At 39.2% G+C, this 27,737-nt stretch overlaps 1 protein-coding gene and 1 long non-coding RNA gene across 2 annotated transcripts in view; one reads left to right on the forward strand and one right to left on the reverse strand.

The window, feature by feature from the left end:
- The window catches only part of Rttn (rotatin), a 174,153-nt gene that overhangs the window by 114,847 nt on the left and 31,569 nt on the right, over window positions 1–27,737 (forward strand). The window contains exons 36-40 of the mRNA XM_059246168.1: window positions 7,275–7,464; window positions 9,566–9,656; window positions 13,512–13,665; window positions 20,478–20,615; window positions 21,651–21,868. Coding sequence (XP_059102151.1) covers window positions 7,275–7,464; window positions 9,566–9,656; window positions 13,512–13,665; window positions 20,478–20,615; window positions 21,651–21,868 — 791 coding nt within the window. The remainder of the gene's footprint in view (window positions 1–7,274; window positions 7,465–9,565; window positions 9,657–13,511; window positions 13,666–20,477; window positions 20,616–21,650; window positions 21,869–27,737) is intronic.
- On the reverse strand, window positions 15,808–27,337 carry LOC131895684 (uncharacterized). Its single transcript, XR_009375239.1, has 3 exons — window positions 27,149–27,337; window positions 24,644–24,775; window positions 15,808–16,270 (listed from the first exon to the last, which is right to left on the reverse strand). It is a non-coding gene; the product is annotated as an uncharacterized LOC131895684 (long non-coding RNA).

A 27,737-nucleotide genomic window follows, 5' to 3' on the forward strand; every position in this document is an offset into this window, starting at 1 on the left:
AATCATCCATGCAGAGTGTTTCTCTGAATGCCCCACAATGCCAAAAAAGCCTTTTTGCTTATATTTTCTTCATTAGTTCTTTGAGAATTTTGAGCTTTGTATGTGTTTTGAGCATATTCACACCTATTCTCTCCACTTTCTCCAGATATACCCCATCTTTTCTATCCCCCAAACTGTGTTTTTTAAGGGGATATTTTTGGGATAGGATCTCACAATATAGCCCTGGCCATCTTGAACTTCCTTTGTAAACCACGTTGGCCTTGAACTCACAGAGATCTAGCTGCCTACCTCTGCTTCCCAAGTGATGAAATTAAAGGCATTCACCACCATGAAACCTTTCAAGACAAAACATGCTTTCCAAATATTTTTGGATTTGTTTTCTCCCACTGGGTCATGGTCAATTTAACAGTGGCTACCATCTTAGAGAGAACTGTCTCTCTACCAGCAGCTAACATTTGCTCCAAGGCTGGGGGTGGGATTGTGTGTCCAAGTCCCCTCCCCATCATGTGCTTTGAGACACAGTAATCTGAATCTGGAGCTCACTGGCTGGCCAGTGATCTGCCTGTCTCTGACCTCACAGGACTGGGATTGCAGATGTTTACCCAGCTTTTTCATGGATCATCTGAATTCAAGTCTCCATGGTGCTTGGCAAGCACTTTACCCATTGATTGGTTCATCTCCTGAGTTCACTCGAGTTACTGTTTTCTTTTAGGAAGATATTCTACTTTAATAAAAGAAAGAGAGGTGGGTAGGGAAGGGGGAAAGGAAAGAGAAAATACAGATAATTTTTAAACTAAATACCTGGAGAACAAATTACTAATTAAACAAATCACAGACATATTAGGATAATCTAGAATAAATAAACAGAATGTTTTGTTAACTTACTGTGAAGTAGTAATTGAGAATTTGGCTATCAAAAAGTCTGAGAGGCTAGAGATATGGCTCAGCAGTTAAGAATGCTGCTGCTCTTGCAGAGGGACAAAGTTAGGTTCCCAACTCCTATGCTGAGCTGCTTATTGCTACCTGCAACTCCAACTTCAGGGGAACCCACAGGACGCCTGCACTCAAGTGGACCCTCACATTTGCATACTTAAAAAAATAAATCATTTAAAGAAACAGTTCATTGTTTAGGGAAGTGTTTAGAAAAAAATTCTAATTGCCGTATGGCTCTTTATTAGTTGAGCAATATTTTGTGTTTGAGTCAATAAGCACTGCATATTTATTCCATTTGTTTTTTAATTCTCGTTTTGGAAAAGCTTAATGACAGGTGACGTGAAAATGAAGAGACTGCAGTTGAGATGCAATCTTTAAGGCTGTGCCATCATTTGAAACAAGATCTATGGGTCTTTATGTTCTAGAAATTCACATGAGCAACCTGCACTATATTTTGATTTATTTTCTTGAAGCTGAGTATGAAACCCAGGGCTATGTTCATGCTAGGCATAAGCTAAATTCTCAACCTCCTGTAATGTATTTTTACAAATGCCAGTATGTTTCACTCTTTGTATTTGGATCACAACCAACTCTGCGTTAAGTTGTATTTATAATGAAGTTTGCAATGCATCTTTTTTTTTTTTTTTTTTTTTTGGTTTTTCGAGACAGGGTTTCTCTGTGTAGCTTTGCGCCTTTTCCTGGAACTCACTTGGTAGCCCAGGCTGGCCTCGAACTCACAGAGATCCGCCTGGCTCTGCCTCCCGAGTGCTGGGATTAAAGGCGTGCGCCACCACCGCCCGGCTGCAATGCATCTTTTAATTATAGAGAGTATGTTGGTCTTATTTGATAGCATTAAATTTCTGATCCAAAAGAAATAATACTTTCTGAAAAGGAGTTAAATGTGAATACTGATGTATAGAAAATGTTCTTGTGAAAAAGTTTGCTTCATTGAATTTCCATTGCAATATTTGTTCCAATAATTTCATAAACAGGGTTCCACCTTGGTTTCTAGTAATTTGTGTTAGTAAATAAAATGTTTAATAATAGAAAATACTTAACTGAATATCTACCTTGTATGCTTACAAATCTTTAAACAATTAATGATAAATAGTAAAGTATTCACTAAGATAGAATGGCAAATAATACACAGAAATTGGTAGATTTTGTATGTGGTTATAAACAGTTAGTGAATACAGTGTAGACAAGACCATCTATAGTGCAACAAAGGAGTAAAGCTGCAGGAACAGACCCTAAGAAACATACAAAATATATTCAGGGATTCTTTTGCATTTTTAATTATCGTGTGTGTATGTGTGTGTGTGTGTGTGTGTGTGTGTGTGTGTGTCTGTCTGTCTGTCTACAAATACTACACTGTGCAGTGGAGGTCAGAGGATAACTTTCAGGGTATGGTCTTTCCTTCCACCTTGTGAGTCCCAGGGATTGAGCTTTGGTTCCTGGGTTTGGCAGCAGCTGTCTTTACCTGCTGAGCCATCTCATCTCAAAAGCCCCTGCAGCAGTTGTAGAAGAAAAAATTAAAATATTCTCCAAACCCATGAAAATAGATGTGAACAAATATAAAAAATATCCATTATTTTTAGATAGGATACCTTGACATAAAAAAGATATCAGGTGTTAATCTATAAATTGAACAGTGTCCAGTCAAAATACCACCACATTTCTTTGTGGTAAACAAGATTGTATTCGCAATTAAAACAAAACAAAAATGAGTGCATGAAAGTTGCCAGGAAAATGCTCTAGAAGGAGTCAAGTCCTACATGGATATTATAACATACTGAGAAATGTAATTGAATATGTTTTATTACCAGCAATGAAAAAAACAGAATTGGAAATGTATCCATAATGATTAAAGTGGCAACTCAGATCTCTGAATGAGCCATGGATCTTTTGATAAACAGTGGTGAAATCTGGCTAGCCATTTGACACAAGAACACATCTTATACACAGTTATCTGGGTTTCAATGTGAAAAATGAGTTTATGCAAATACTACAAGAAAACATGAATGGATGCCTATAAAATTATGTAGAAGGCTTTCCAATTTTGCTTCAACATCAAAAATCAATAAAAAGAACACATTTTATGTTTAGTAATAATAATTAAAAAACAACTTATATGGCAGAAAATACCATAAAGTGAAGAAATTTCTTGACAAACCAGTGTAACTATTTGTAACATAACTTACAAAGAAAGCTGCGTTGTAAGCATGTAAAGTGTTCTTCAGAAGGAAGAGAACTAGCACCATGTAAAAGTGAACAGAAACATGAGGCAGACACAAAAGATATGAGGGTCCCATATTCTTGGATAAGTACAAATTAATGCTACACCGTGACCATCTTTCTTAGCTGTTAAATTAAATCACCAACATTAAAAAGTGCTGGCAGTGCATCCTCTTGGCCAGGCTGTGGAAAACAACACTTCTATAAATTGAAAGAGGGAATACAATTAGTGTAACATTTTTGGAAGAGAACTTGGCAGTATCTAATGAATCTATAAATTTATCTTATAGGTAGGAATTTTCACATGACTCATCGCTAAAAGTATGAAAATACATATGCACATGATTATTTAATGAAATATTATTTGCAATTAGAAAATATATCAAACACCCAGATTCCCATAAATGGGGGTGGCTTCAAATTAATATCCATGTAATGAACTATTCAGCTATTAAAAAACAAGGAAGATATCTTCAAATTGGTACATAGTAAAACCCCACCAAAATATTGATAAGTAAAAAAGCATCCGACTGGGTTAGGGGGATGGTTCAGTGGGCAGAGTGCCTGCTGTGTAGTCCTCTAGTACCCGTGTGAAGTGTTGGCTGTGGCGACACATGCTTTTCAGGCCAATGCGGGGGCGGGTGTGGGGGGGTAGAAGCACGCAGATAAAACCGGGTTCATGGAGCAGCCATATGTTGCTGAGGTTCATGTTCAGAGAGAGAGAGAGAGAGACTCTCTCAGTACATAAACAATAAAGGGGAACACCCAATTTCAACTCTGACCGCCACATGTGTGTACTTGGGCATTCCCGCACATACATCACACACACAAAATACACTAAAAATATATACTTAGAATATATAGTAGATTTCTATGTTTTGAGACTTGGCTCAGTGGTTAAGAGTACTGGTTGCTCTTCCAGAGGACCTGGATTTAATTTCCAGCACCCAAATGGCAGCTCACAATCATCTGTAACTCTAGTGCCATGGGTTCTGGCGCCCTCCTCTGGCATCTGCAGGCACCAGGCATGCATACGGTACATAATCATACACTTGGAGAAAACAAACATACACATGAAAGCAATAAAATAATAAAAAATACATGTGTGTCCTCATTTGTTATAAAAGAAAGCAGGAAGCTCAGTTATCAGAGTGGGTGGGTGTCAGGGAAGAAATACGTGAGGGTAAGAACAAGGTGAAAGGGCTTGACAGTGGGCATAGTCACTCTCGCACATGCTTCTAAGCTTAGTTAGGTTTTTATAACCATGTTTTATGTTTCATGTGCTACAAAGAGAAAGAAAAGAAAACTTAAACTGGCAAAATGTGAAAGTAATGTGGAATACTGTGGAGGACCAGCCCCCACACTTATTTACCCCGGGAACTCTTGAGGAATGAGGGATAAGAGACTTAGTTAGAAGTAGAGAGGAGAGTAACAGAGAGAAAACACAGGATAGACTTGGGTGGGCCTGGATCCTTATCCACCAGCCCAGAACTTTATTTCAAAGGTCTATTTATAACAATGCCAAGAGGTCGAGGAAAGACCTCCCCCTTACTAGTTACAGTCACCTGGTACCCAGGCCTGTGGTCCAGTCAACCTCTTAATGCAGCCCGGCTGGGTACAGCCACTAGGAAACCTAGTGGGCTACAACAGAATATAAGCAACTTGTTCTAGTAATTCATAGACTTTCACCTTCAAGTTTAATGGCAGAGAAAACTGCAGGCAGGCATTCAAGTCATGATGCTACTTTACCTTTTGCAACTAGCAATCCTAAAACTTTTTCAAATATATATATATATGACTGAGCAAAGGAACAAGTAGACAATGGATGATGAAAGAGTTTGTGTGTGTGTGTGTGTGTGTGTGTGTGTGTGTGTGTGTGTGTAAGGTTTTTTTTGTGTGTGTGTGTATGTGATGAAATATTTAATAACTAAAGGTGTTCAATGGACCCTGTAAATTTATATTAGAATTGGAGCTGTCAGTATGAATTATTTTGTTGATTCATTGATCCATGTGTATGTGCCCAGGTATATGTGTATATATGTACATACATACATATACACATGCACATACATATAAATGGACACATTTCCAGTCTCAAAACAATGGCACATCAATAGAAATACATATATATATATATATATATATATATATATATATATATATATATATACATACACTTAGTGCTCAGATCTTTGGTTCTGAATCTCATTCTCCCCTCCATACTATCAGAACTCTCTGGAACAAATGCTTGATTTCAGGGCATGGGATGTGCAAAGAATAACTTGAACCTGGAGCGACAGAGGTTAATTGGATACATGGGAAAAGATATAGGATTGCTATAGAAAAGAATGTTCCTAGGATAATTCAAGCAAAATAAATATGCTATACAGATTAAAACTGTTTGAATTATACTAAAATAAGTAAGTGATCAGAAGGAAATAAATACTCTTTCATCTGCTAGAAAGTCAACTAAAATAAAAAATGACTTCATTGGAGAATTACCATTTGGTAGCCATTTTAGCATAAAGGAAAATATATTTTACAGTTGAGGAACCTATTAGACACTACCTGTCTCAGTAACGTTTATGCCATTGTAAGCAAATTCTTTGAAAGAACAGTGTAAACAGAGGAAGTTCAGAGGTTTCAGCCCACAGGACTTCATCAGCACATTGGAGTGGACTAAGTGGCAGGAGCTATTCACATCATGACAGACAGTAGAGAGGGAAACAGGAAGGGGCCATTGACAAGATATCTCTAGGAACCTCCCTCACCCCTTGTCCTAGTGACCTGCTCCCCTTAAGTAGGTCCTGCCTCCCAAAGCTTCCAGAAGCTCTGAACGTCATGCCGTCAATTGGGTTTGGTGCCTCGCAACAGGATCCTGTGCAAGACACTCGTCCTAACCGTAGCACTGTTTAGTTAAACAGTCAAAGCTCGTATCTCCAGTAGTGGGAAATAGAAGTCATATCCCATGATAAGATGTGCAGAGAATCTGATTGTGAAGAAACCTCAGAAAGATTCTCCATAAAATTGTCTTGGTCAGGAAAGAGAGCAGGGCCAAGGAACTCTACCAATTTAGAAAGCAGAAACATGTTAACTAAATGCAAAATGGAATTTCAAATAGATTACTTTTTTTCTCTTGCTCTTCAGAACATTTGTGGAATGATTGACAAGATTTAGAAAAGGTCTGTAGTTAGATATTAGACAGTATCTGTGTTAATTCCCTGACTTTACTAATGGTGCTATAGTAATTAAAGACTATGACTCCATCTTCAGAAGTTATTAAGGAAGCATGTATCTGTGAATTACAAACAATTCATAAAATAAAAGGTTCCAGGGAAGGTAGGTAGATAAGTAAAATATTTAGTTCAAAATTCCTTATACTCTTGCTTTTTCTTTAGTGGGAATTAATTCAAAATGTTTTCTCAAAAGAGTAAACAAGGACTGAAAGTAATAAGAAAAAGTGTTGAGGCACATTTGATTCAGTTAGTAAAGGTCCACAGTCCTTACCTAAAATCCACAGTCCCTGTCAATCAGATTTTCTCAGAAGTCAACAGGTGTCTACTGGCCCACACCCAATGACTGATGCTGCTTTGCAGTCCTGTTCACTGCTTGATTCACCCTGTTATGACTGTGCGTGCTTCTTTACAGAAGTAGTTCAAAGAATGTCTACGCTCCCATTGGAGGTGTTGAAGGATGTACAGTCAACTGTACCCTAGTGCTTTTCTAAAACCCAAAAGTCTTTGGAAATTGGGAACATTCTGGTCCCTAGAATTTCAGGGGGAAAAAAGACTGTGTTCTAGCCTTGGCTCATATTACTCTTTCCCAGGACATACACATGTATTCGTGTATGTGTGCATGTGCACATGAGTGATTGAATGTTGAGTCCTTCTGTGTGTACACATGTACACTCACGGGGGATGGGGGTTAGGAAGAGAAGCAGTCAATTTCCCTAGCTCCAAGGTTAAGCTGAGCCATGCAGTTATGAGAATTAACCAACCACCTACCTCTATTTCTTTAGGAACTTTCCTGTGTTATAAGAAGTTGTAAATTTTGTTAATAACCACCAGATAAATTGAATAATTTTTATGCTCTATTATAAATCACAGGTCAATGTGAAACCAGACCAGTGTGCCCTCGTGACTCATCGCTGTCTGCCCCGCTACACAAGCAGTGCATGTTTGTTACCCCGTCTCTTCTGTCAGCGGTCTGCAGCCTTTTAGACAACCTCTTGGCAGTTACTCCTAGAGAAGCTGCAAATGCTTTTCAACAAGCCCGCCTCATAGAGCTTCTCTGTAGGTAAGAGATAAATGGGAGTAGAGATGAGTGAACACAAGACCGTGTGTGCCTGACAGTGTATTCTCATTTGTTCTTACACACACTAAGTTCCAGGCTTTTACTCTTGCCAGTTGTCTTCACAGTTGCTGTTGTTATTTCCTCCCTCTGTTCTGTACCTTTATTGGCTTCTTAGCTTGATTGTTTAGATTAAAAAGACTTTTTTCTTCAATTTAAAGAATTGAGATGGTTCTAAATCTTATGTGCCTTCTAGCACAGACAAGGCATGTAGTATAATCCCCTGCTTATTTTTCATTGGACATGAAGGAGGTTGAAGATTCCTGACTCTAGCAGTCATATCAGAATAATGTTCCCAGGTTGAAAATCACTGTTGAATTTTATTTGGATGCATTTTGCTATGGGAAACTAAACTCATCAGAACTATTCTGGTAAAATTTAAGGAAACAATGACTTGATTCTGTAAATTTTTCATTTTCCTAAAATTAATGAGTGTCTGATGATGGTTTTAGCATAGTGGCAAAACTTTGGCTATTATGTTCAGGCATATCTAAGTTTATAGTTCATTCCTTGCATAGTGTTGTAGTATTGAACGTGCTTTATCCTCAAGAGGGTTGTTGCTGGCCCCAGCTTAAAAAGATGAGTGTGAGGAAAATTAGTGTCTATAATATACCTGCATATAGTGAATGTGACTTCTCTCTTCCTAACATACAGCTACTCTAACCCAGCATGTTCTTCTTTTAACCACGTGCATATGTCCATTCCTCTTTCATTCTCTCTTTTTACTTCTGAACAGTGCTGTCAGAAATGTCTTTCTTCTCTTTGTTAAGTCATACTACCTTCTTTTTTTCTGGGATATGAAGAAAGAACTGAAAAAAAAATTCTTCCTTTCTGTCCTAGGTATGGTGATATTTTATTTGTGATGAAATGTGATATTTTATTTGTATGTTAATAAATAAAGTTGCCTGGAGATCAGAGGTCAAATAGCCATTAAGCAGAAGTCTGGCGGTGGTAGCACACACTCTTAATCTGACCACATGGCAGGCAGAGTCTCTGTGTGGTCAAGGACACAGCCAAGTGTGGTGACCCAAGCCTTTAATCCTAGTACCAACAACCATAGAGACCTGGAGATCTGTATAGACAGGCAGTGACAAGGAGGTCATGTGGTTGGGCTTAGAGCCAATGAGAAAGCAGAACAGAAAGGCAATAAAAACACAAGTCAGACAGGAAGAAGGTCTCTCTCTGGGGAAGCGATGGTGGCGAGGTGGTAAGATAAGGTAGTCGTGACTCTCTGATCTCTTTGGCTATTTACCTCTGTATTTGGCTCTTGTGTTTTTTGTTGTTTTTTTTTTTTTTTTTTTTTGGTTTTTCAAGACAGGGTTTCTCTGTGTAGCTTTGCGCCTGTCCTGGAACTCACTTGGTAGCCCAGCCTGGCCTCGAACTCACAGAGATCCGCCTGGCTCTTGTGTTTCTTATTTACTAAGAATGTTTAGAATTTTGTCTACGCCTAGGTTTTCTTTTGCTATAAAACACTGACCAAAAGCAACTTAGAGGAGGAAAGGGCTTATTTGTTGTACAGGTTACAGGCATCATTATCAAGAGAAGTTGAGCTAAACTGAGGCAGGAACCTGGAGGCAGGAACTGAAGCAGAGACCATGGAGGAGTGCTGCTTACTGTCTTGTTCCCTCTAGCATGTTCAGCTGCCTTAAACCATCGGGTGCACTTGCCCAGGGTTAGCACCTTCCACGGTGGGCTAGGCCCACTCTCATCAATTAGCAATTAAGAGCATGCTCTACAGACACCCCTACAGGACAGTAAGATGGAGGCAGTTACTCAGTTGTTTTTGCCTCTGTTCAGATATGTCAAATTGACAACTGATGCTAACTATGACAGTTTCATTGTTAGAATTCTCTGTTTTTCACACTTGCCTGACACAACATTCTCCTATTTTCTGAAATACTCTGGGAAGCCTTAAATATTTTATTTACTTGTAAAAGTCCTTTCTCTTTATTTATATTCAGGTTTATATTCACACTTCAAATTGTGATGTTTTGTCTTTAATAAGAAGCATAGTAACTATGGATGGGGTGTTCTTTATCCTTGACAGTACTGTGGATGCCTCTGTCATAGAGATGTGCATCCAGGAACTCAAGACCCCGCCACCCTTATCATTTGCTATTGAACATACTCAGGCTCAGGTAAGGAGCTCGGATCTGCCTCTCATTTTTATCATGGGTTTCTTTGCCTGGAGGGCCAAACAACAAATTCTAAGGAGATCCAACCATAAGAAAAAGTTGGAAATCTCTTAGTATATATGTGATATTGCATGCTTTTTTAACTAGGTTACAAAAAATTTTACCTTTAATAGAGAAACTGGGATGGGAGAAAATTTTACCTTTAATAGAGAAACTGGGATGGAAGAAAAGAACAGTGAATACTTTTCCTAACTCCATCGTTTAATCAGTTATGAGTGTTTAATCAAATTTCTTTGAGCACCACTTTATAAAGGGGCACTGGTATGTCCCACTTACTCATGATTTTAGGCTATCTCTGGTATATCTGTTATTTTCACCTAGGTTGAAATTGTTAGACTAACATGTCTTTTTGTTGTTGTTGTTGTTTTTCAAGACAGGGTTTCTCTGTGTAGCCCTGGCTATCCTGGAACTCACTCACCCGATAGACCAGGAGGGCCTCAAACTCACAGAGATCTACCTGCCTCTCTGTTTTCGAGTTTTGGGATTAAAGGTGTGTACCACTACAGTTCAGCTAAACCTTTCAGCACTCGGGAGGCAGAGGCAGGTGGATCTCTGTGAGTTCAAAATCAGCATGGTCTACATAGTGATTTCCAGGATAGCCAGGGCTGTGTAGTGAGACCTTGTTCTCAACAAAACAAACAAACAAAAACCCCTAAAAACATCATGTATATTTTCAAAACAAGGTGACAAAAAATTTCAATTTTTTTCTTCACAGCTCTTCACTCAATTTGGGGGTTCTTGCCTAGATTCTGTATGTAAAATATGCTTAGCAATTTCCAATATAGTTGCTGCTACTAGAAATTTTATTTAAAGGCCCAAATTTAATATCCCATTTGTTTTGTGTGGGTAAGGGATGAAAAGTGGAAAGTGAAGTATTGTTTGTGTTGCATTTTCTGAACATAGAAGGCCTCTAAAACATCTTGGAAATACTCTGCATGCCATTTTTGAAGCACACGTTCTTTCTAGTGTAGTGTTTTTGTTAAATCAGCTGATTTACAAGATATATGTTCTGTTTACTCTTTTGTTGGTACAATTGAAAAATCTTCACTGAATACCTTCTCTGGTTTAGAATCTCCCTTACGTCGTTAAAGACATTCCGCTGATATTTAGAGAATAGATAGCAAATCCATGTATATCTAAGGATGATAAGTATTTCAGAAGAAAAGATAAAGCAAGAGACAACACCAGATACTGAGGCAGGGGCCTGTACTTAGTGTCCAGGGAAAACCTTCCCAAACATGATATGTGGTTTGACGTGAAAAAGATGGTCCTGTAGGCATAGCAAGGTCTCAGGGTCACAGTGTGGTTGGTCTGTCCAGAATTGCTGGAGCTGAATCTGTGAGGGGAAGCGAGGCTAGAAAGCACAGTTAGCAATGAGGGCAGACCTTGTCTGCAGTTGTGTCTTGGGCGTTCAGTGTAGTACCATGAGAGCAGTGACAGACACTTATGGATCCATGTCTGAGTAAACACATGCACAAAAATCACATGAGATACCATCAGTGCTATAACATTACAAAGGAAATGGTGGAGGTTGAGGGATTTCACACAGCACTGAGCAGAGCAAGGAAAGTTGGCCATGCAGGTTCCAGAGCACACTCTGATCCACTGTGCTGTCTGCCTTATGTGAATTGATGTTTGTACATTGTTGTTTGCACAAGAATTCAGAAAATTCTCTAACATTTACCAGATTCTGTTCTAGTTGCTGTTGATACAAAGCAAACATCTGTGCCCATAAGGAATCTATGGATTAGGTGCAAGAGACAGATAGAAGCACATATAAAATGTGAAGTATGGGACCAGATAGTAACAAATGGTATGGAAAGAAGGAGTGACATTCATTGGGTAAAAAGGGTATGTCACAAGAGGAGCAGTGTGGGACCCACAGAGGTTCCCTAGTAAGGCCTTACTGAAGGTCAGAAAGTCTGAGCCTGCTTTGCCCAGCAAGGCTGCATAATAGGATGATTTGGCCAAAGGCATGGTTACCAGGTGTTTTACAGGGTCTACACTTGTTGGTACTTTATACCTCGACCTTGAAAGGAGTTCTTTTTCCCCCCTCCCCCTGCTAATGTATAAAAAGCCCATCATGAATAAACTCCATGCATCTGTGGTATTGACCCAGAGCTCTCCTGAAGCTATCCTGTGTCTCTTTTTCTTCGTCTATGTGTCTATATTTCTTCCTATTATTTCTCAGTTCCTCACTTCTCCATTCAAGAACCCTTTGACAGGTCGGGGTTGGACCCTGACAGAGTGGTTGCTACAGAATGGTCAGGAAAAAAAAAAAAACAGAATAGAGCAGAGAAGGTTGAAAAGGACAACAGACATGGATGTCAGAGGCAGAGCATGGTGCAGAATGCTGGTAGTGGGGTTACAGTCAGCTACAGGCAAGAGTGTGTTGGAGTATGTGACTGGCAGGTTTTTGGGTTTTGTTGCTTTTTGTTTGTTTGTTTGTTTGTTTTTAAGAATGTTATAAATAGAAAAAGATAGTTAATTAACTATATCAATATTTAATCTTAAATGGTTAATTTACAAAATAATTCAGTTTTTCTCTAATGTTTCTCACTGGCTTGATTATAATAATATTTCCAGTATCCAGAGGTTAGACTTGCTATAACTTTAATTGGGCAGAAAATGAAGAGATTACAGAGACTTAACAGAGCTGAGTCTTGTGGTGCATGCCTGTAATCCCAGCACTTGGGAAATGGAGGCAGGAGGATCAGAAGTTCAAGGTCAACCTCAAGTGTGTGGTGAGTGCTAGGATAGCCCAGACTACATTAGACCCTGTCTCCAACAAGATAAAAGAACAACAAAAGTGTTATAGAAATAAGCAAATTAAATTTCAAAATCTGTAGAAGGAATTTGTGAAGGATAAAGTTACTTATACTTTTATATAATATAAAATAAGCTAGCATATTCTATAATGGAATTTCAAACTCATAGAAGAAGTAAGAGAGCAATTGTTTTTAAAAGGTTTGAGGCTGCGTACCATAGAGACATGCACACCTCCAGAAGTGGAGACCAGTTCCCAACTCTTAATTATGTTCTCACAGCCTCAGACTAAGATGAGTGAAAAGACATAGGAACTGACCTCAGCATAGCTCTATAAAATTCCCATGTAAGGATGTACTGCTTAAGAACAGTAACTACATAAGACATTGCTGCTATTCTTTAATGCTGTCTGTCCAGAGGAAGTTTGAAAAGAACATTTACCAGGTATTACTTATAGTATTAGCATTAAGAAAAGTCCAGAGATAGTTTTTTAATTTTTTCCCTTACATTTAAGAATATTGTTTTTTATACTGAAGGATAACTAAAAGCAACAATAAATTTTATTGATAACATTAGCTGGGCTGTTAGGATAGATGTATTTTCTTCTTCTTTTGCACTTTGAGGAATATTTTTGTAAGCAGATTTCTCTTTACAAATGAGTTTACTTTGGCTTTAAATATCCTCTGTGCTTCTTCTAGGATATTGGTTCCTACTTTAAAAATATAAAGACTTTCTTTAAATGAAATACTGAAATCAGCTTTGAAAATACTACTTTATTTACTGGTGGTATAGTTGATAGTGCTGATGTAACCATTATTGACATACTTCTAATATTGGAAACTATGCTTTGCTACTGCATGTTAAGTTTATAGCACATAATTTATATGAGTACTTTTTAGTGCTTTATTAAGTGTATTTTATGAAGAAATGATTTCTTACAACATATAGAAAAGTAAAACACCATGATGCCACTGAGATTGGCTTTTCATGAGATCTACTTATTCATTGTATTCTATGTCTTTTTGTAAATAGGCTTCCTTTCTTTTGGAATACCTGTCCTCTTTGTCCCAGCTTCTGCAGTCCTGTCTGTTGGTAGATCCTAACCTTGTGACACAGGATGAGCTCTTGAAACCTCTTATCACTAATGTCATCCGAGTTCTCATTGTGTGCACCAAAGATGTATTAGGTAAGTTTTTATTAAATTTTTTTAAAAATTAAAATATAGCCACATCATTTTCTTTCTACCCTTTCTTCCCTCCAACTCTTCCCATGTCTCCATCCCCCAGTATCTCTCAAATTCATGGCCTCTGTTATCTTTCATAACCTGCTGAGTTTGTATAATGTTATTGATCTGTATATGATTTCAGGATAGGCCATTCGGTATTGGATAAACAATTTGGGAGTTCTTTCCTGAGGAAGACTATTTCTCCCACTATCAATATTCTATATATGACTTTAGTTCTTTGTCTAGGGCTGAAGCCCATGAGATTTTCCCCTTCCATTCTAGCATGTCTGTTGGTATTGTCCTTTAGGTCTTCTTTAGGCAGTCATGTTGATGAGACTTCATGGTTGCAGCTTCTCTGACATTTCTAGGAGATAAAATCTTACAACAAACTTCTTGTTCCTCTGGCTTTTACAATCTTTCCGCCTTGTTCTTCTGCAGTGGTACCTGAGTCTTAGGGACAGGTGTTGTATGGTAGATGTATCAGTTGGGACTGGGCGCCACACAATCTCTTGGTCTCTGAATTTTGATCAAATGTGGTTTTCTGTATTGATTTCCATCTGTTGCAATGAGACATTTCTTTTTGTTGCAGAGAGGTGAGACCTATACTTATTTGTGAGTATAAGGCCAAGTATTAGAATGCAGTTAGGGACTGTGCTGTGTTAGTAAATTGGCAGCTGTAGGTTTTCGTACAAGATCCATGACTTCACTAGCCTTGGATAGTTGGCTAGGGTTACAGTAGTAGGCATTATTTTCTTCTTGTGGAGGAAATCCATTAGAGACCTGTTGGTTACCACCAAGGTATGGGTGGCAGTACTGTACCTTTAGGGCTATTGTGCCATGCTAGTCACTGTGGTAGTTCATAGGCACCTTAGCTGGTTAGGACGATTGCTTGCTTCCCACCTTTGAAAACTAGAATGGGGCCTTCTGCTACCAGGAAATGTGTTTTCAGAGAAGAGGCTTTCAGGTCAGATCTAGCTCTGATTCTCTGGGTCCCGTGTCCAAAATATATGGTGTCTTCAGCAATAGGGACTTCAGCTAAGTTTTGTTTTTATAGTGTAGATGAGAAGTGATCAATATTGAGGGAGCAAATCTTATTCTCCTCCAGATGACCACCCACCAACTCTCCCAGTATTTTGGGAGGTTTTGAAGGTATGTTTTATAATTAGAATGATTTGAAGTAGCTCCAGGAGAAACTTAGGGCAGATGAGAAGCCTAAAAAAATGGACCAAAAGTCTCTTCTTTCTGTCAGCTGAAACACGTGCTACAATCTGCATACATACCAACCACAGATCCCTCTCTCATCCCTCCTCCCTCCCCCTCCAACCTTCCCTCCACCCCCGACCTACCCCTCATCCCCTCCTCCAATAGGGGACAGCTAAGCTGTAGGGTTTTTGTGACTGTTACTTGACCAACACTGACATTGAGTTTATGAAGATGTGCAAAGCGTTGCAACCTGAGTGCACCAAACTATGATGAAGATGATGAGTCACTTGATCTAGTACACCTGACAAGAGGTGGTGTGACTACTACTGTGGCCCTACAGATATTTTTTATTGTTCCTCCTATGTATTTTATCATAAAGAACTATTTAATCCTATGATTAGTTACAAAAAGTACTGCAAGACAAAATTATCAATAATATCTGAAGGTACATTTAGCAGCTAAGTTTTTTTACTTGTATCTTGCAAAAGTGTAAATGTTCATTAAAAAATCTATCTTAAGGAAAGTATTTTTAAATTGTTTTCTTAGAAACTAATTTGTGAATGATTTTTATTAAACTTTGGCTATATTTCTGTTTCCATATATTTCTAATATATATAGGTATGTTAGATATTTATATCGATAAGTATACTATATATTTATATGATTTGTTAATTCAAATATATAATTCAATTCCTTATAATATGCAAAAACAAATTCAACTAAAATATTTAGTAAGTACGGTAATAAAGTTAAATGTTAATAACATTTTAAATCTACCTTCCAACTTAAATATTTTACCATTCCTAAGCCTTTATTGAATTAAAAAGAGTACTTATGAATTTTTAAAGGGGTACTACAAATATGCATGTAGTACATGAATATGTGAGTACACAGCATATCTTTGGAATTAAATTTTTATGGGATTGACAATGAGCAAACATCTAAAATACCTCTTAGTGAGTTTAGTGATATGGTAGTTGAGGAGCCCTGGGACTGGTTGTGACCTGAATCCTTGAAAGGTTCTCTCTCCAAGCACCTCATTGGTGCTGAGGAATGCCTAGACAATGTCTCTAGCTTACTTTAGCGAAGTGTGGTGAATGGTGACAGAACTGCAAAGGTGTCACCGGAGAGATTCCATAGACAGCCACTGCTGTCCAACTTCCGTTTACACAGACAGCATCCTCACTGTGGAAGGTCAACTTCTCTAACATGGGGTCCACACAGGCAGCCGTGCTCAGTCCACTTTGTAGTGTAGCTTTCTTTGTGGAATAATTCTCTGCTTGGCTCTTCAAAGAAAGTTTTCTTTCTCTTCTGCCTTGACCTTAGCACATTGTGCTTTCCTTTTCATCTCTGCACAGAGATGCTGCAGGGAATAAAGAAAATAAGAGGAAAGTTTGTTTCACAGAAATAGACACTGTCATGTTTTATAATGTGCCTACTGTGCAGTTTTGAAATTGTAGTTTATATTTACTGTATCACAATTTCTGATTGTTGTTGACCACATTTTAATGAGAGGATGGCTTGTGTGGCTTTGTAGAAGGGTGGAGGGACATACCTTTAAGAAGCAGTAGAAAAAATGAAGTTAATTGTAGTAACATGGATAATTGTGCAGTCTGGTTTTTATGCTTGACTCGGGGTAGAATCATATGGGAAGAGAACCCTTGATTGAGAGAATGCACCATCACATTGGTCTATGGGCACGCCTATGGTGCATTTTCTTGCTTGATGGTTGATGTAGAGGGCCCAGATCACTGTGGGCAGTGCCATTCATGGACAGGTGGTCCTGGGCGCTATAAGGAAACAGACTGAGCAAGCCATGAGGATTAAACCTGTAAGCAGCACTCCTCCATGGCCTCTGCATCATCTCCTGCTTCTAAGTTCCTGCCTGTTTGAGTTCCTGTCCTGACTTTCCTTAGTGATAGATGGTAATGTGTCACTGTAGGTGTAACCGTCTTAGTAAATAAGAAACACAGAGCCAATGCAAAGATGAAAGCCCAAGAGGTCAGAGCAACAGCTAAGAGCTAAAAACCTTACCCTTCACTGCTGCTGTTGTCCTCCTCAGCCAGAGACCTACTTCCTGTGTGTTTGTCTTTTTTATTGACTTTCTATTCTGCCTTCTTATTGGTTGTAAACCCAACCACATGAGCTCCTCATCACTGCCCGTCTGTACAGACCTCCAGGTCTTCTATGGTTGGTATTGAGATTAAAGGCGTGTGTCTCCATGCTGGCTGTATCCTTGAACACACAGAGATCCGCCTAGCTCTGCCTCCCAAGAGCTGGGATTAAAGACGTGCACCACCACCGCCCAGTTTCTGCTATGGCTTGCTATTAGCTCTGACCCCCAGGCAACTTCATTTGTTAACATACAAATAAAATCACATTTCAGTACAATTAAAATATCACCATATTTCCCCTTTTCTATTTTAATAAAAAGAAAAGAGGAAAAAGGTTATAACTAACATAAGAAAAACTATATATGAAAGTACAATAACTATATACCATATATACAAGTAGTAAGTACCTAAACAATGTCTAGTTCATTTGTATTTGACAAATTCAGAGAAAATAATTCCATTATCTATCCTATTTTGGTAAGTCCAAAATGTACCTAATTCACTTTCTATCCTAACTAATCTTCAACTCTCTTAGAGACCCAAGAAGGAAATATTACCTAATAAAAAATAAAAACAGGAAGTGCAGCTTCCAAAAAAAAAATTGTGAGTTGACAGAAACAGCCAGCTGCCTGGACAGTCACCTGAGGTTTCTTCACAGTGTTGGGGCATCATCTTCAGCCTATAGGCTTAGCGTATCTGACAGACTCATTTGTGAAGTAGGATGTACACAAGGTCAATAGTTCGACCTTACATTGGGTGAGAGCAGTCCATGTACCAGAAACACCTGAATTCCACTAGTGTCATATCATGATTCATGATTTTAAATTCTGGAAATTGTTGATGTTTTTTAATTCAGCTGTCCATTCTTCTTTGCTATGTGTGTGTGTGGCTTCATCTCAGCATCCTGTTCTTCATATTCTTCTATTAAATGCCAGTCTACATTTACCATGGTCTCCTATTCCTTGTTCTCCCTTTCTGTTCTTGATCCAGCTGGGATCTCCCACTTTCCTAAGCTCTCTTTCCCTCGACCCTCGCCCTTCATTACCCCCACTCATGTCCAGGCTGTTCATGTAGATCTCACCCATTTCTCCGTCATTGGGCAATCCCCGTGTCTTTCTTGGGGTCCTGTTTTCCAGGTAGCCTCCTTGTTGTTGTGAGTAGCAGTCCAGTCATCCTTGTTCCACATCTAGTATCCTCCTATGAGTGAGTACATACCATGTTTGTCTTTCTGAGTCTGGGTTACCTCACTCAGGATGATTTTTTCTAGATCCATCCATTTGCCTGCAAACCTCATGATGTCATTGTTTTTCTCTGCTGAGTAGTATTCCATTGTGTATATGTACCACATTTTATTTATCCATTCTTCAGTTGAAGGGCATCTAGGTTGTTTCCAGGTTCTGGCTATTACAAACAATGCTGCTATGAACATAGCTGAGCAAGTGCCCTTGTGGTATGATTGAGCATTCCTTGGGTATATGCCCAAGAGTGGTATAGTTGGATCTTGGGGGAGATTGATTCCCAGTTTTCTAAGAAAGCACCATATTGATTTCCAAAGTAGTTGTACAAGCTTGCATTCCTACCAGCAGTGGAGGAGAGTTCCCCTAGCTCCACATCCTCTCCAGCATAAGGTGTCTTCAGTGTTTTTGATCTTAGCCATTCTGACAGGCGTAAGGTGGTATCTCAGAGTTGTTTTGATTTGCATTTCCCTGATAATTAGGGATGTTGAGACCACATGAGAATAGGAAGAAGCAAAGTGCTAGAGAGGCCCACAGAAATCCACAAAGATACCCCCACAATAGACTGCTGGCAATGGTCGAGAGACAGCCTGAACTGACTTACTCTGGTGATAGGATGGCCAAACACCCTAATTGTCATACTAGAAACCCCATCCAGTGACTGAGGGAACTGGATGCAGAGATCCACGGCCAGGCCCCGGGTGGAGCTCCGGGAGTCCAATTAGCGAGAAAGAGGAGGGTTTATATGAGCAAGAATTGTTGGATAAAGGCACAGGGACAAATAGCCAAACGAATGGAAACACGTGAACTATGAACCAATGGCTGAGGGGCCCCCAATTGGATCAGGCCCTCTGAATGGGTGAGACAGTTGATTGGCTTGATCTGTTTGGGAGGCATCCAGGCAGTGGGACCGGGTCCTGTGCTCATTGCATGAGTTGGCTGTTTGAAACCTGGGGCCTATGCAGGGTCGCTTGGCTCAGCTTGGGAGGAGGGGACTGGACTTGCCTGGACTGAGTCTACCAGGTTGATCTTAGTCCTGGGGGAGTCTTTGCCCTGGAAGAGATGGGAATGGGGGTGGGCTGGGGGGAAAGGGGAGGGTCGCGGGAGGGGGGAGAACAAGGAAATCCGTGGCTGATATGTAGAATTAAATTATATTGTAAAATAAAATAATAATAATAATAATAAAAAGATGACATCATAAAACAAAAATACAAAAAAAAAATGCCAGTCTACTATTGAGAGGTGTGAGTTTAGTTACTCTTCAAGAATAACTGTTTCAGCTGCTGTTCCATTGCACATCAGAAGTCATCGGCCCACTGCCTGTTCAGCTGCCTTCAAAGAAAAGGGCACTGTACCTTTTCCAGATTGCGAAGGCCACTTCAGGGATGGTGCCATATTGTTCTGGCCTCAGAAGATGCCTTTTGATAAAGCCATAACCACACTTGTTTTGGCAAGAATCAGTAGTCTTTTGTTTCGTGTCCTATCTGTCCATTTTGTCCTGTTGTCAGCAGCTGATTCGAGGATACTTTGTTGTCCAGTGGCTAACTTTGGCCACAATGAAAGTTAACTCCATATGCAGTTTCTTCGATGCTCATATTTTCTCTGAAGTAGATTGGTACTGCCAGGAGCTGACATGTCTCATAGTCATAACAAAAAGAAAAATTTTCTAAGTTATTAAAACATTTCAAATGCCATATTCTGTAGATCTCTGAAGGGTTTGAAGATGTCACTGTTTGCTGAAATCTATGGGTTTATTTCAACCCATTCCTTCCCAAGTTGCTCTTGGTCATAGTGTTTTATCATAGTAATAAAAACCCTAACTAGGAAAATACTGATTATTGCTTTTCTTGAGCACTGGAATGGGCCTTGGGAACAGAATCCAGGGAGTGGGACAGTTCAGCTGGCAGGGAGGTCACTCACCGGTTCTTCTGACTGGTATGGCCTGCATCTGAGCATCAGGAGTCTGCTGGGGTCAGGGCAGGGCCCAGCAGTGGTGGGGGTAGTGAGGTGGGGCTACTGGGCTGTGGGATGGGCCTTGGGAACAGAATCTGGGGAGTGGGGCAGTTCAGCTGGCAGGCTGGCCACTCTTCTGATTGGTGTGTCCTGCACCTGAGCCACTGGGCAATTACTGATTTTCTTTTTGACAAGTGTGTGTGCAGAGTTATATATTTCTGAAGAGTTTGTTTGTTAATAACTTGAAGTATTTTGGTTAATTTTACAGATGTACAGTTAGTATTGGCTTTTCATCGCACATGGACACACTTATTTGACCTTCTGGCCACACTCCTGAGGAAAGCTGGTACTGTTTCCCTTCTTCTTATTACCTCAACTCTTGCCGAGCACTGGGAGGCAGTGATTGGTAAGATCATTGAATGATTGGGTCTTTCACCAAATAAAAATAAGATAAGTCTTTATTCCCAGTTAAATGTGTAAGTTTTCCATGTAGTTATGGCATGGCATATGAAAGAATTGCAGGGCTCTTGACTTGAGAATTTGCAATACTCCTGATGAGCCTCCTTTTCCCCAAAACGCAATAATTTTGAAAAATTGCAATAAATTTCAGTATGTAAGAAGTAAAACCAAGTAAGAAGAAAAGTCTATGGTTTCATGAAAACACACATGTTAAGTTTATAAAATAATTAGATTTATTTTTCTTCCCATAAAAATCAGGCCTTTTTTTGCTATAGGCATTTTGTGTTAAATGTACATACATAGAATTTCATATAAAACATGAGTTCTAAAATATTATATTTTCTCAAGGCATTTTTATAGCATAGAATTACCAAAAATGATGTTTTTTTTTATTTTTTTGTTTCTCATTAAAGTAAGTAAGTGACTATTTTTTAAGGTAGTAAACTTTGATTTCTTTATAGTCTCATAAATTTTAACATAGCAAGATTTTACATAGTATTTATGTCTAACATTTGCTAGTCTTTTTAATATTCATTTTATTTAATTATTTTTAAAATATATTTTTAGGAAACAACATATAAAATAGAGGCTTCCATATGGGCCACATACATGCTAGACAAGTGCTGAGCCATACCTCAGCCATATCTGCAAGCTCTGGCTAACATTTTCATAGTACTGAAATAAAAATTCAGAATTTAAAAATTCTCAGAACTTTAGATGTTAGCTCAAAGCATTCATCCATACTTTGTCTGTGTATACATACAAACACTCACATAATGAAAAATTAAATAGATTTAACTCAGTATATTGCCTGAATACTGACTTTCAAACTTGATATTTCTTATCTGTGTGCTGTTGATAGCTTTGCATCATTAAAAATAAGAATGCTATAAATTTAACTACTAAGACAAATCTGAATAATTCACTCCTTAATTTTGAAGTTTTCAAACATTTTCATCTGAAATCATCGTTCTCCCTTTAGATACATTGTGCAGATGTGTGGGCTTGTCAGTCAGGTGCCCCGCCTTGAGTATTGCCAGCCTCCAGTTCCTGTCTGTTCTCTTGGCCGAGGAGGAAAAGAGGCGTCTTCAGGACAAGGACAGAACAAACGCGTGCCAGGCCCCAACAGTGGCTTTTCTTCTTGATGGAACTCCGGAAAGTCTTAAATTTTCAGAGCGACTTAATGAAACAGTTCTTCAGGTGTGTGATTGCTTGATTTGTTTTTGTTTGTTTTCTAGACTTTATGTATCTTTAAGGGAATTCACTTTCAGTATTCATAATTTAAAATTTTTCAATCTTATTAAGTAATCAATGTTTACTTTTTGATTAGGTAAGCAATAAAATACAAAACTATAAATAGATTAACAAGTATAAATAGGACTTTAAGAATTACCTCATGTAAAGCTGTGTGTGTGTGTGTGTGTGTGTGTGTGTGTGTGTATCTCTGTCACATTATGCAGACATTCTATTCTGTCACTAAGCTGTAGCCCCAGCTCCTTGTTTTATCTTTTATTTTGAGACTAATTCTAAGTTGCCCAAGCTGGCCTTGAACTCACCCTGTAATCTAGGCTAACCTTGAAATTATGATCTTCCTGTCTCAGCCATTTGAGTGTCTGACATTACGGTCCTGGGCATAAGGGCTAGCTTACCATAAGTGTAGTTTGGTAGAGTGCTTGCATAAGCATGCATAATTCTCTGTGCTCCATCTCCAAAACTACATACACTGGGTATGGTAACATACACCTGAAATTCCAGCACTTAGGAGGTAGAGGCAAGAGAAGCAAGAGTTCAAGTTCATAGAAGGTGTTCAAGGCCAGCATCAGACATATGAGACACTGACTCAGGGATAGGTAGGGGAGCCTTTTAATACCATTTTATGATTTGTATCACCTCTTAAAAGGTGGGAAAGGTGGAATCATGTATGAAGGATTTGTGCGTCAGCTAGATGGAACTCACACCATTGTTCCCTCTGCTAATTTGTGGTGGTCCCTTTGTTGCTTTGAATTTGGAGGTTTTTCTGTCCTCTTGATCGTGAGGATTATCCTCAGGAAGATGTCTCTGGTGTGACTATTTGTACATTTTTAGCATCAGCCTTGACTGTTGGAATGAAGAAAACGCTGGTAGAAAGGCAGGAGTAAGAGGGAAATGGATGTCATAAAATCAGAAGGGTGTGCTGCTTCTAGGTAGAGCCGGACCAGCAAGAAAGAGGGAGAGGGGAGAGTAATGGGGTGTTAATGACATGTATGAAAATGTTACAGTAAAAGCCATTTCTTTGTACATTAACGGAAATTTAATTAAAATTAACAACAAGAGGACAGAAGGAGATACTCTCTGGTCCAGCTAAAGGATGCATGGAGTGTGGGAGCCCGTTCTCGGGTTCCTCGTGGCTTTACCCAGCAGGTCCACATAGAGGATGATTAGACCACGGGCCTGAGTGCAGGTGTCTGAGATGGTCTGCACTTGACTGTGCTGGGGGAGGAGGTCTTTTGCTCCACCCCTTGGCGTCTCTGTAAAAACCCTGGGGCAGAGACAGTCGGGGCCCGTTGGAATAGGTTCCAGGCCCTCTCGAGGCTATCCTTTATTTTCTATCTGTTTATCTCCGCGATATTCTCCGAAATAAATCCTTCTATCTAATATTTCCTGCTGCTCACACTCAAGAAAACTCTGGGGAACTGTGGGGGTGGTTGGGTAAACGCCCCACAATGGAGGATTTACAGGGCTCCTTGGGGTAACTTGTTTTCTCTGTCCTACAAAATCTAGTTGCTTTCTCAGTACAGCTAAGAATCCTGACAGCCTCCTACATTTCCTCATCTGCCTCCAGAAGCTGTTTGCTTCAGAAGCTTGGTCTCCTCTAGGAGATATTATAAATAGACTAGATATTGTAATATCTAGTTGTAATAATTGTAAGTAATATCTCCTCAGCATTTGAGTGAGGCCATAGTTCCCCTGTAGCTACTGCCTTACATGCATCCTCTCAGCTTCTCCCAGTTAGAACTAGATGCTGGGTTGGAGAAACGGCTCAGTGGGTAAAAGCACTTATGGCTCTTGTAAAGAACCTAGTTCCAGGAGGTCCAGTGCCCTCTTCCAATTGACTTCCATGGAATCTTCGATGCATGTGGTGCATGTTCATACACTTTGGCACACACACATACACATAAGATAAATCTTAAAAAGAAACAAACAAACAAAAAAAAACCAAAATGGATGCTGTCTCTGTTGTGTAGCTGAAGTTTTCCTGTGTCCCACCTGGCCCAGGACAAATCTCTCTCACCCGCCAGTCCTGCAGCCACTTGGACCCAAGTAAACACACAGAGACTTATATTACTTATAAACTGTATGGCTGTGGCAGGCTTCTTGCTATCTGTTCTTATATCTTAAATTAACCCATTTCTATTAATCTATAAGTTGCCATGTGGCTTGTGGCTTACTGGTACTTTACATCTTACTTCTCATGGTGGCTGACAGCATCTCCTGACTCAGCCTTCCTGTTCCCAGAATTCTCCTCTCTGCTAGTTCTGCCTATACTTACTTCCTGCCTGGCTACTGGCCAATCAGCATTTTATTTATACAGAGCAATATCCACAGCACTTCCCCTTTTCTTTTTTTTTCAAAAAGGAAAGTTTTAACTTTAAGATAGTAAAATTACATATAACAAAACAATTATCAAGCAAGAATTACAGTTACAATATCTAGTCTATTTATAATATCTAGTCTATTTGTATTTGGCAAAATTAAAGAAGATATCCTATTTATCCTATATTTGTGAGTCTAAGGTTTCATATCTCTGTGTGTTTACTTGGGTCCAAGTGGCTGCAGGACTGGCAGGTGAGAGTTTTGTCCTGACCACGGTCCAGGTGGGACACAGGAAAACTTCAGCTACACTGTTGTCTTGGTTCCATCAGATTTACAAACTTTTTTTTTTCTGAGATCATTGCATTTTAAAGAGTATAGCAAACAAGAAAAAAAAAATCATACCTTTTCGTAAGTTATTCATCCATCCAGTATAGTAGCTTGTTTTCTAACTTTGACCTTCTCAGAGCAGTTTTCTGGTAGAACAATCTTTGCTTTTCTCAGCGTGTGTTCCTCTTGGGGGTTTAAATGACTTCCCTAGGAGAAGAGTGCTGTAAGAATCATGTGCTCAACCTTTGTCTTCTGACCTCTCTGAGAAGACCAGAAACTCAGGGAGTCTAGCCTCTTCCTGTAGCCAGTCCTGCTGGACCTGGTGAAATACAGAGTTGTAGCTAGGGCAAAGAGGATATTGTTTTCCTAACAGTGCTCTATTCCATTAGATTCATAGTGAAGATGAGCCAGCTTATAAGAAGCTATTTGGTGAAAACTCCATGACAGAGGAATTATTGAAATTTGTCTTGCTCTTCTGTTTCCTTAGAACATTGTAATGTTATTTATTATAAAGTTTATTGTTTATTACCTTTTGGTGCTACAACCTTGAAAAAAGAAAATGAGGTATTATTCAACCATAGGGTATCATGATTTTGCTAATGACTGTGTTTCCTTTCTATTCTTCCAAATTAGAAAATATACTATCATCCATTCATTCTGTGTGGATATGGAAACATGAAAACATATCTTAGTTATGTAAGACATTTCCTTATAAATCATCTTCTTCTTGTTCATATCAGCAATAGACTATGGATGCATAGCATTTATTAAAAGGAAAGGAATGAGAAAGTTTAAGATGGAATGAACAGAGGACTTTTATTTGTGTACACATTTTAGAAAAATGTGAGTCTAATGTAAGGCAGGACATTGATAGTCTTACAAAACTTTGTGTTCTTTGCCCTGTGGATAATACATGTGAGCCAAAGTATCATCAGAATGCACTAAATGGCAACCTATTATTATAGATGATATATGTATTTTTCTTTGTTTATGTAGGCTATGGGTTTTGCCACATGCTCAAATATCAGGAGGTAGTATAGTATCCTAAAACTGTTGTTCTTCAAAACAATACTTAAAGTCTCTATAAAAGTATTCTGAGAGGAATATCATATGTGGACCTTAGTCAAATCATTTAATTCATATGATTCAGTTCTTCAAATGCAAAATGAAAGAATTTCATTATTTGTTTCAGTTGCTTCTAAAATTTTTCATCTCATAGAAAATTGTTATTAGGAAGTTAATTAAAATGTCATGTCCCAGAATATCTTCTAAATGACTACTTTATAGAATTATATCATAGGGAATACATACAAAAATAGTGTGTAGTTATATCATAACTATGTATAAGATTGTATTTTTTTATCTTCTGATTCTTTTTTCTTATTGGTTAAGAATTTCTCACATATGTATAATGGGTTTTATGAAGCCAATCACCCCCCATTTCCTCTTCTCTAATTCTTTGCCTAACCCTGCAACTAGTATTCCCTCCCAATTTCATATGTTCCTTATTTTAAACCCACAGAGTCCATTTAGTGCTGGCAGTATGTGCAGTGTGTGCCTGGGTGTAGGGCCAGATATTGGAGCATGCATGGCCTCTCATTGTTAGTTTATTTTCTATTGCTGTGATAAGACATCATGGCCATCGCAACTTCTAGTACAAAGAATTTATTTGGGACTTACAGTTTCAGAGGATTAGAGTCCATTACCGTTATGGTAGGGAACCTGACCTCAGGCAGACAGCCAGGGATGACACTGGAGCAATAACTGACAGCTCTCATCTTGAGACACAACCATGAGCCAGAGAGAGTGACTAGGAGGAGTACAAGTCTTTTCAAATCTCAAAACCTGTCCCCAGTAATACACCTCCTCCAATAAGGCCACATCTTCTAATCTTTCTTAAATAGTTACACCAACTGAGAATCAAGTCTTTAAACATGTGCCCCTATGGGGACCATTCTCATTCAAACCACCACATTCTCCAAGAACTCATTCATGAAGACTGACTCTCCCTCTTCCAGCAACCCTCAGTAACTCGTCAGATAGGAATGGGACTTCCTGACCTTCTCCCTGCTGGGATTTTGTCTGACTTGATCTTATACAGATCTCATGAATATAGTCACAGACACTGTCAGTTTGTAGTGGGTAGCCATTCCAGCTTTGATCTGGAAGTTCCAACCCCAATTGAGACTTCGGTAATTGTCACGCCTACAAGGCAGGGCCAAGAGAGAGCCCTGAAGACCCAAGATCCAGATGCGCTGCTTATCTTGTGGCCTGGACCCTGGACACTGGAGGTAGACTGAGCAGAGTTCTCCAGAGAACACCGCCATACTGTGCTACGTCTTCCCCAGACCCTGCAACCTATCTATCCCTTCATTTGTAAGTTATGCCACTAAATAAACCTCCCTTTTAACTATGTGGAGTGGCCTTAATAATTTAACCAATATCTAGCTCAGTCGGTAGAGCATGAGATTCTTAATCTCACGGTGGGTTCATGCCCCACGTTGGGCGCCAGATATTGGTTAAATTATTAAGGCCACTCCACGTAGTTAAAAGGGAAGTTTATTTAGTGGCGTAACTTACAAATGAAGGGATAGATAGGTTGCAGGGTCTGGGGAAGACGTAGCACAGTATGGCGGTGTTCTCTGGAGAACTCTGCTCGGTCTACCTCCAGCATCCGGGGTCCAGGACACAAGAGAGGCGGCACATCCAGATGTTGGGTCTTTAGGGTCCTCTCTTGGCCCTGCCTTGTAGGCGTGACAGTTACTGAAGCCTCAGTGGGGGTTGGAACTTCCAGATCAAAGCTGGAATGGCTACCCACTACATCAGTTCTTAGGTGCAACTGCTCTGTTGTATCCAGGAAACAGTTTTTCTCTGAAGTTGTCCGCTGCCTGAATCTTACAGTCTTTTTGTCCCCTCTTCCATGATGATCCTACCTTCAGGGATCATCATGGAAGAGGGGACAAAAAGATCCCTTTGGAGGATGGGATGTGATATGGATATCTTCTTTAAGTTTGAGCACTCTCTCTGCCATCTCTTGTTCTTTGCATGTTGACCAACTGTGGGTCTTTGTATTAATCACATCTACGAGGGTGGAGAGATACACTAATATATGGGTATAACAATAAATCTTTTGGAGTCATTTTAATACTGTATCCATTTAGCAGAATAA

This window comes from Peromyscus eremicus, chromosome 19 (genome assembly GCF_949786415.1).
Source record: "Peromyscus eremicus chromosome 19, PerEre_H2_v1, whole genome shotgun sequence".
NCBI classification, from domain to species: Eukaryota; Metazoa; Chordata; class Mammalia; order Rodentia; family Cricetidae; genus Peromyscus; species Peromyscus eremicus.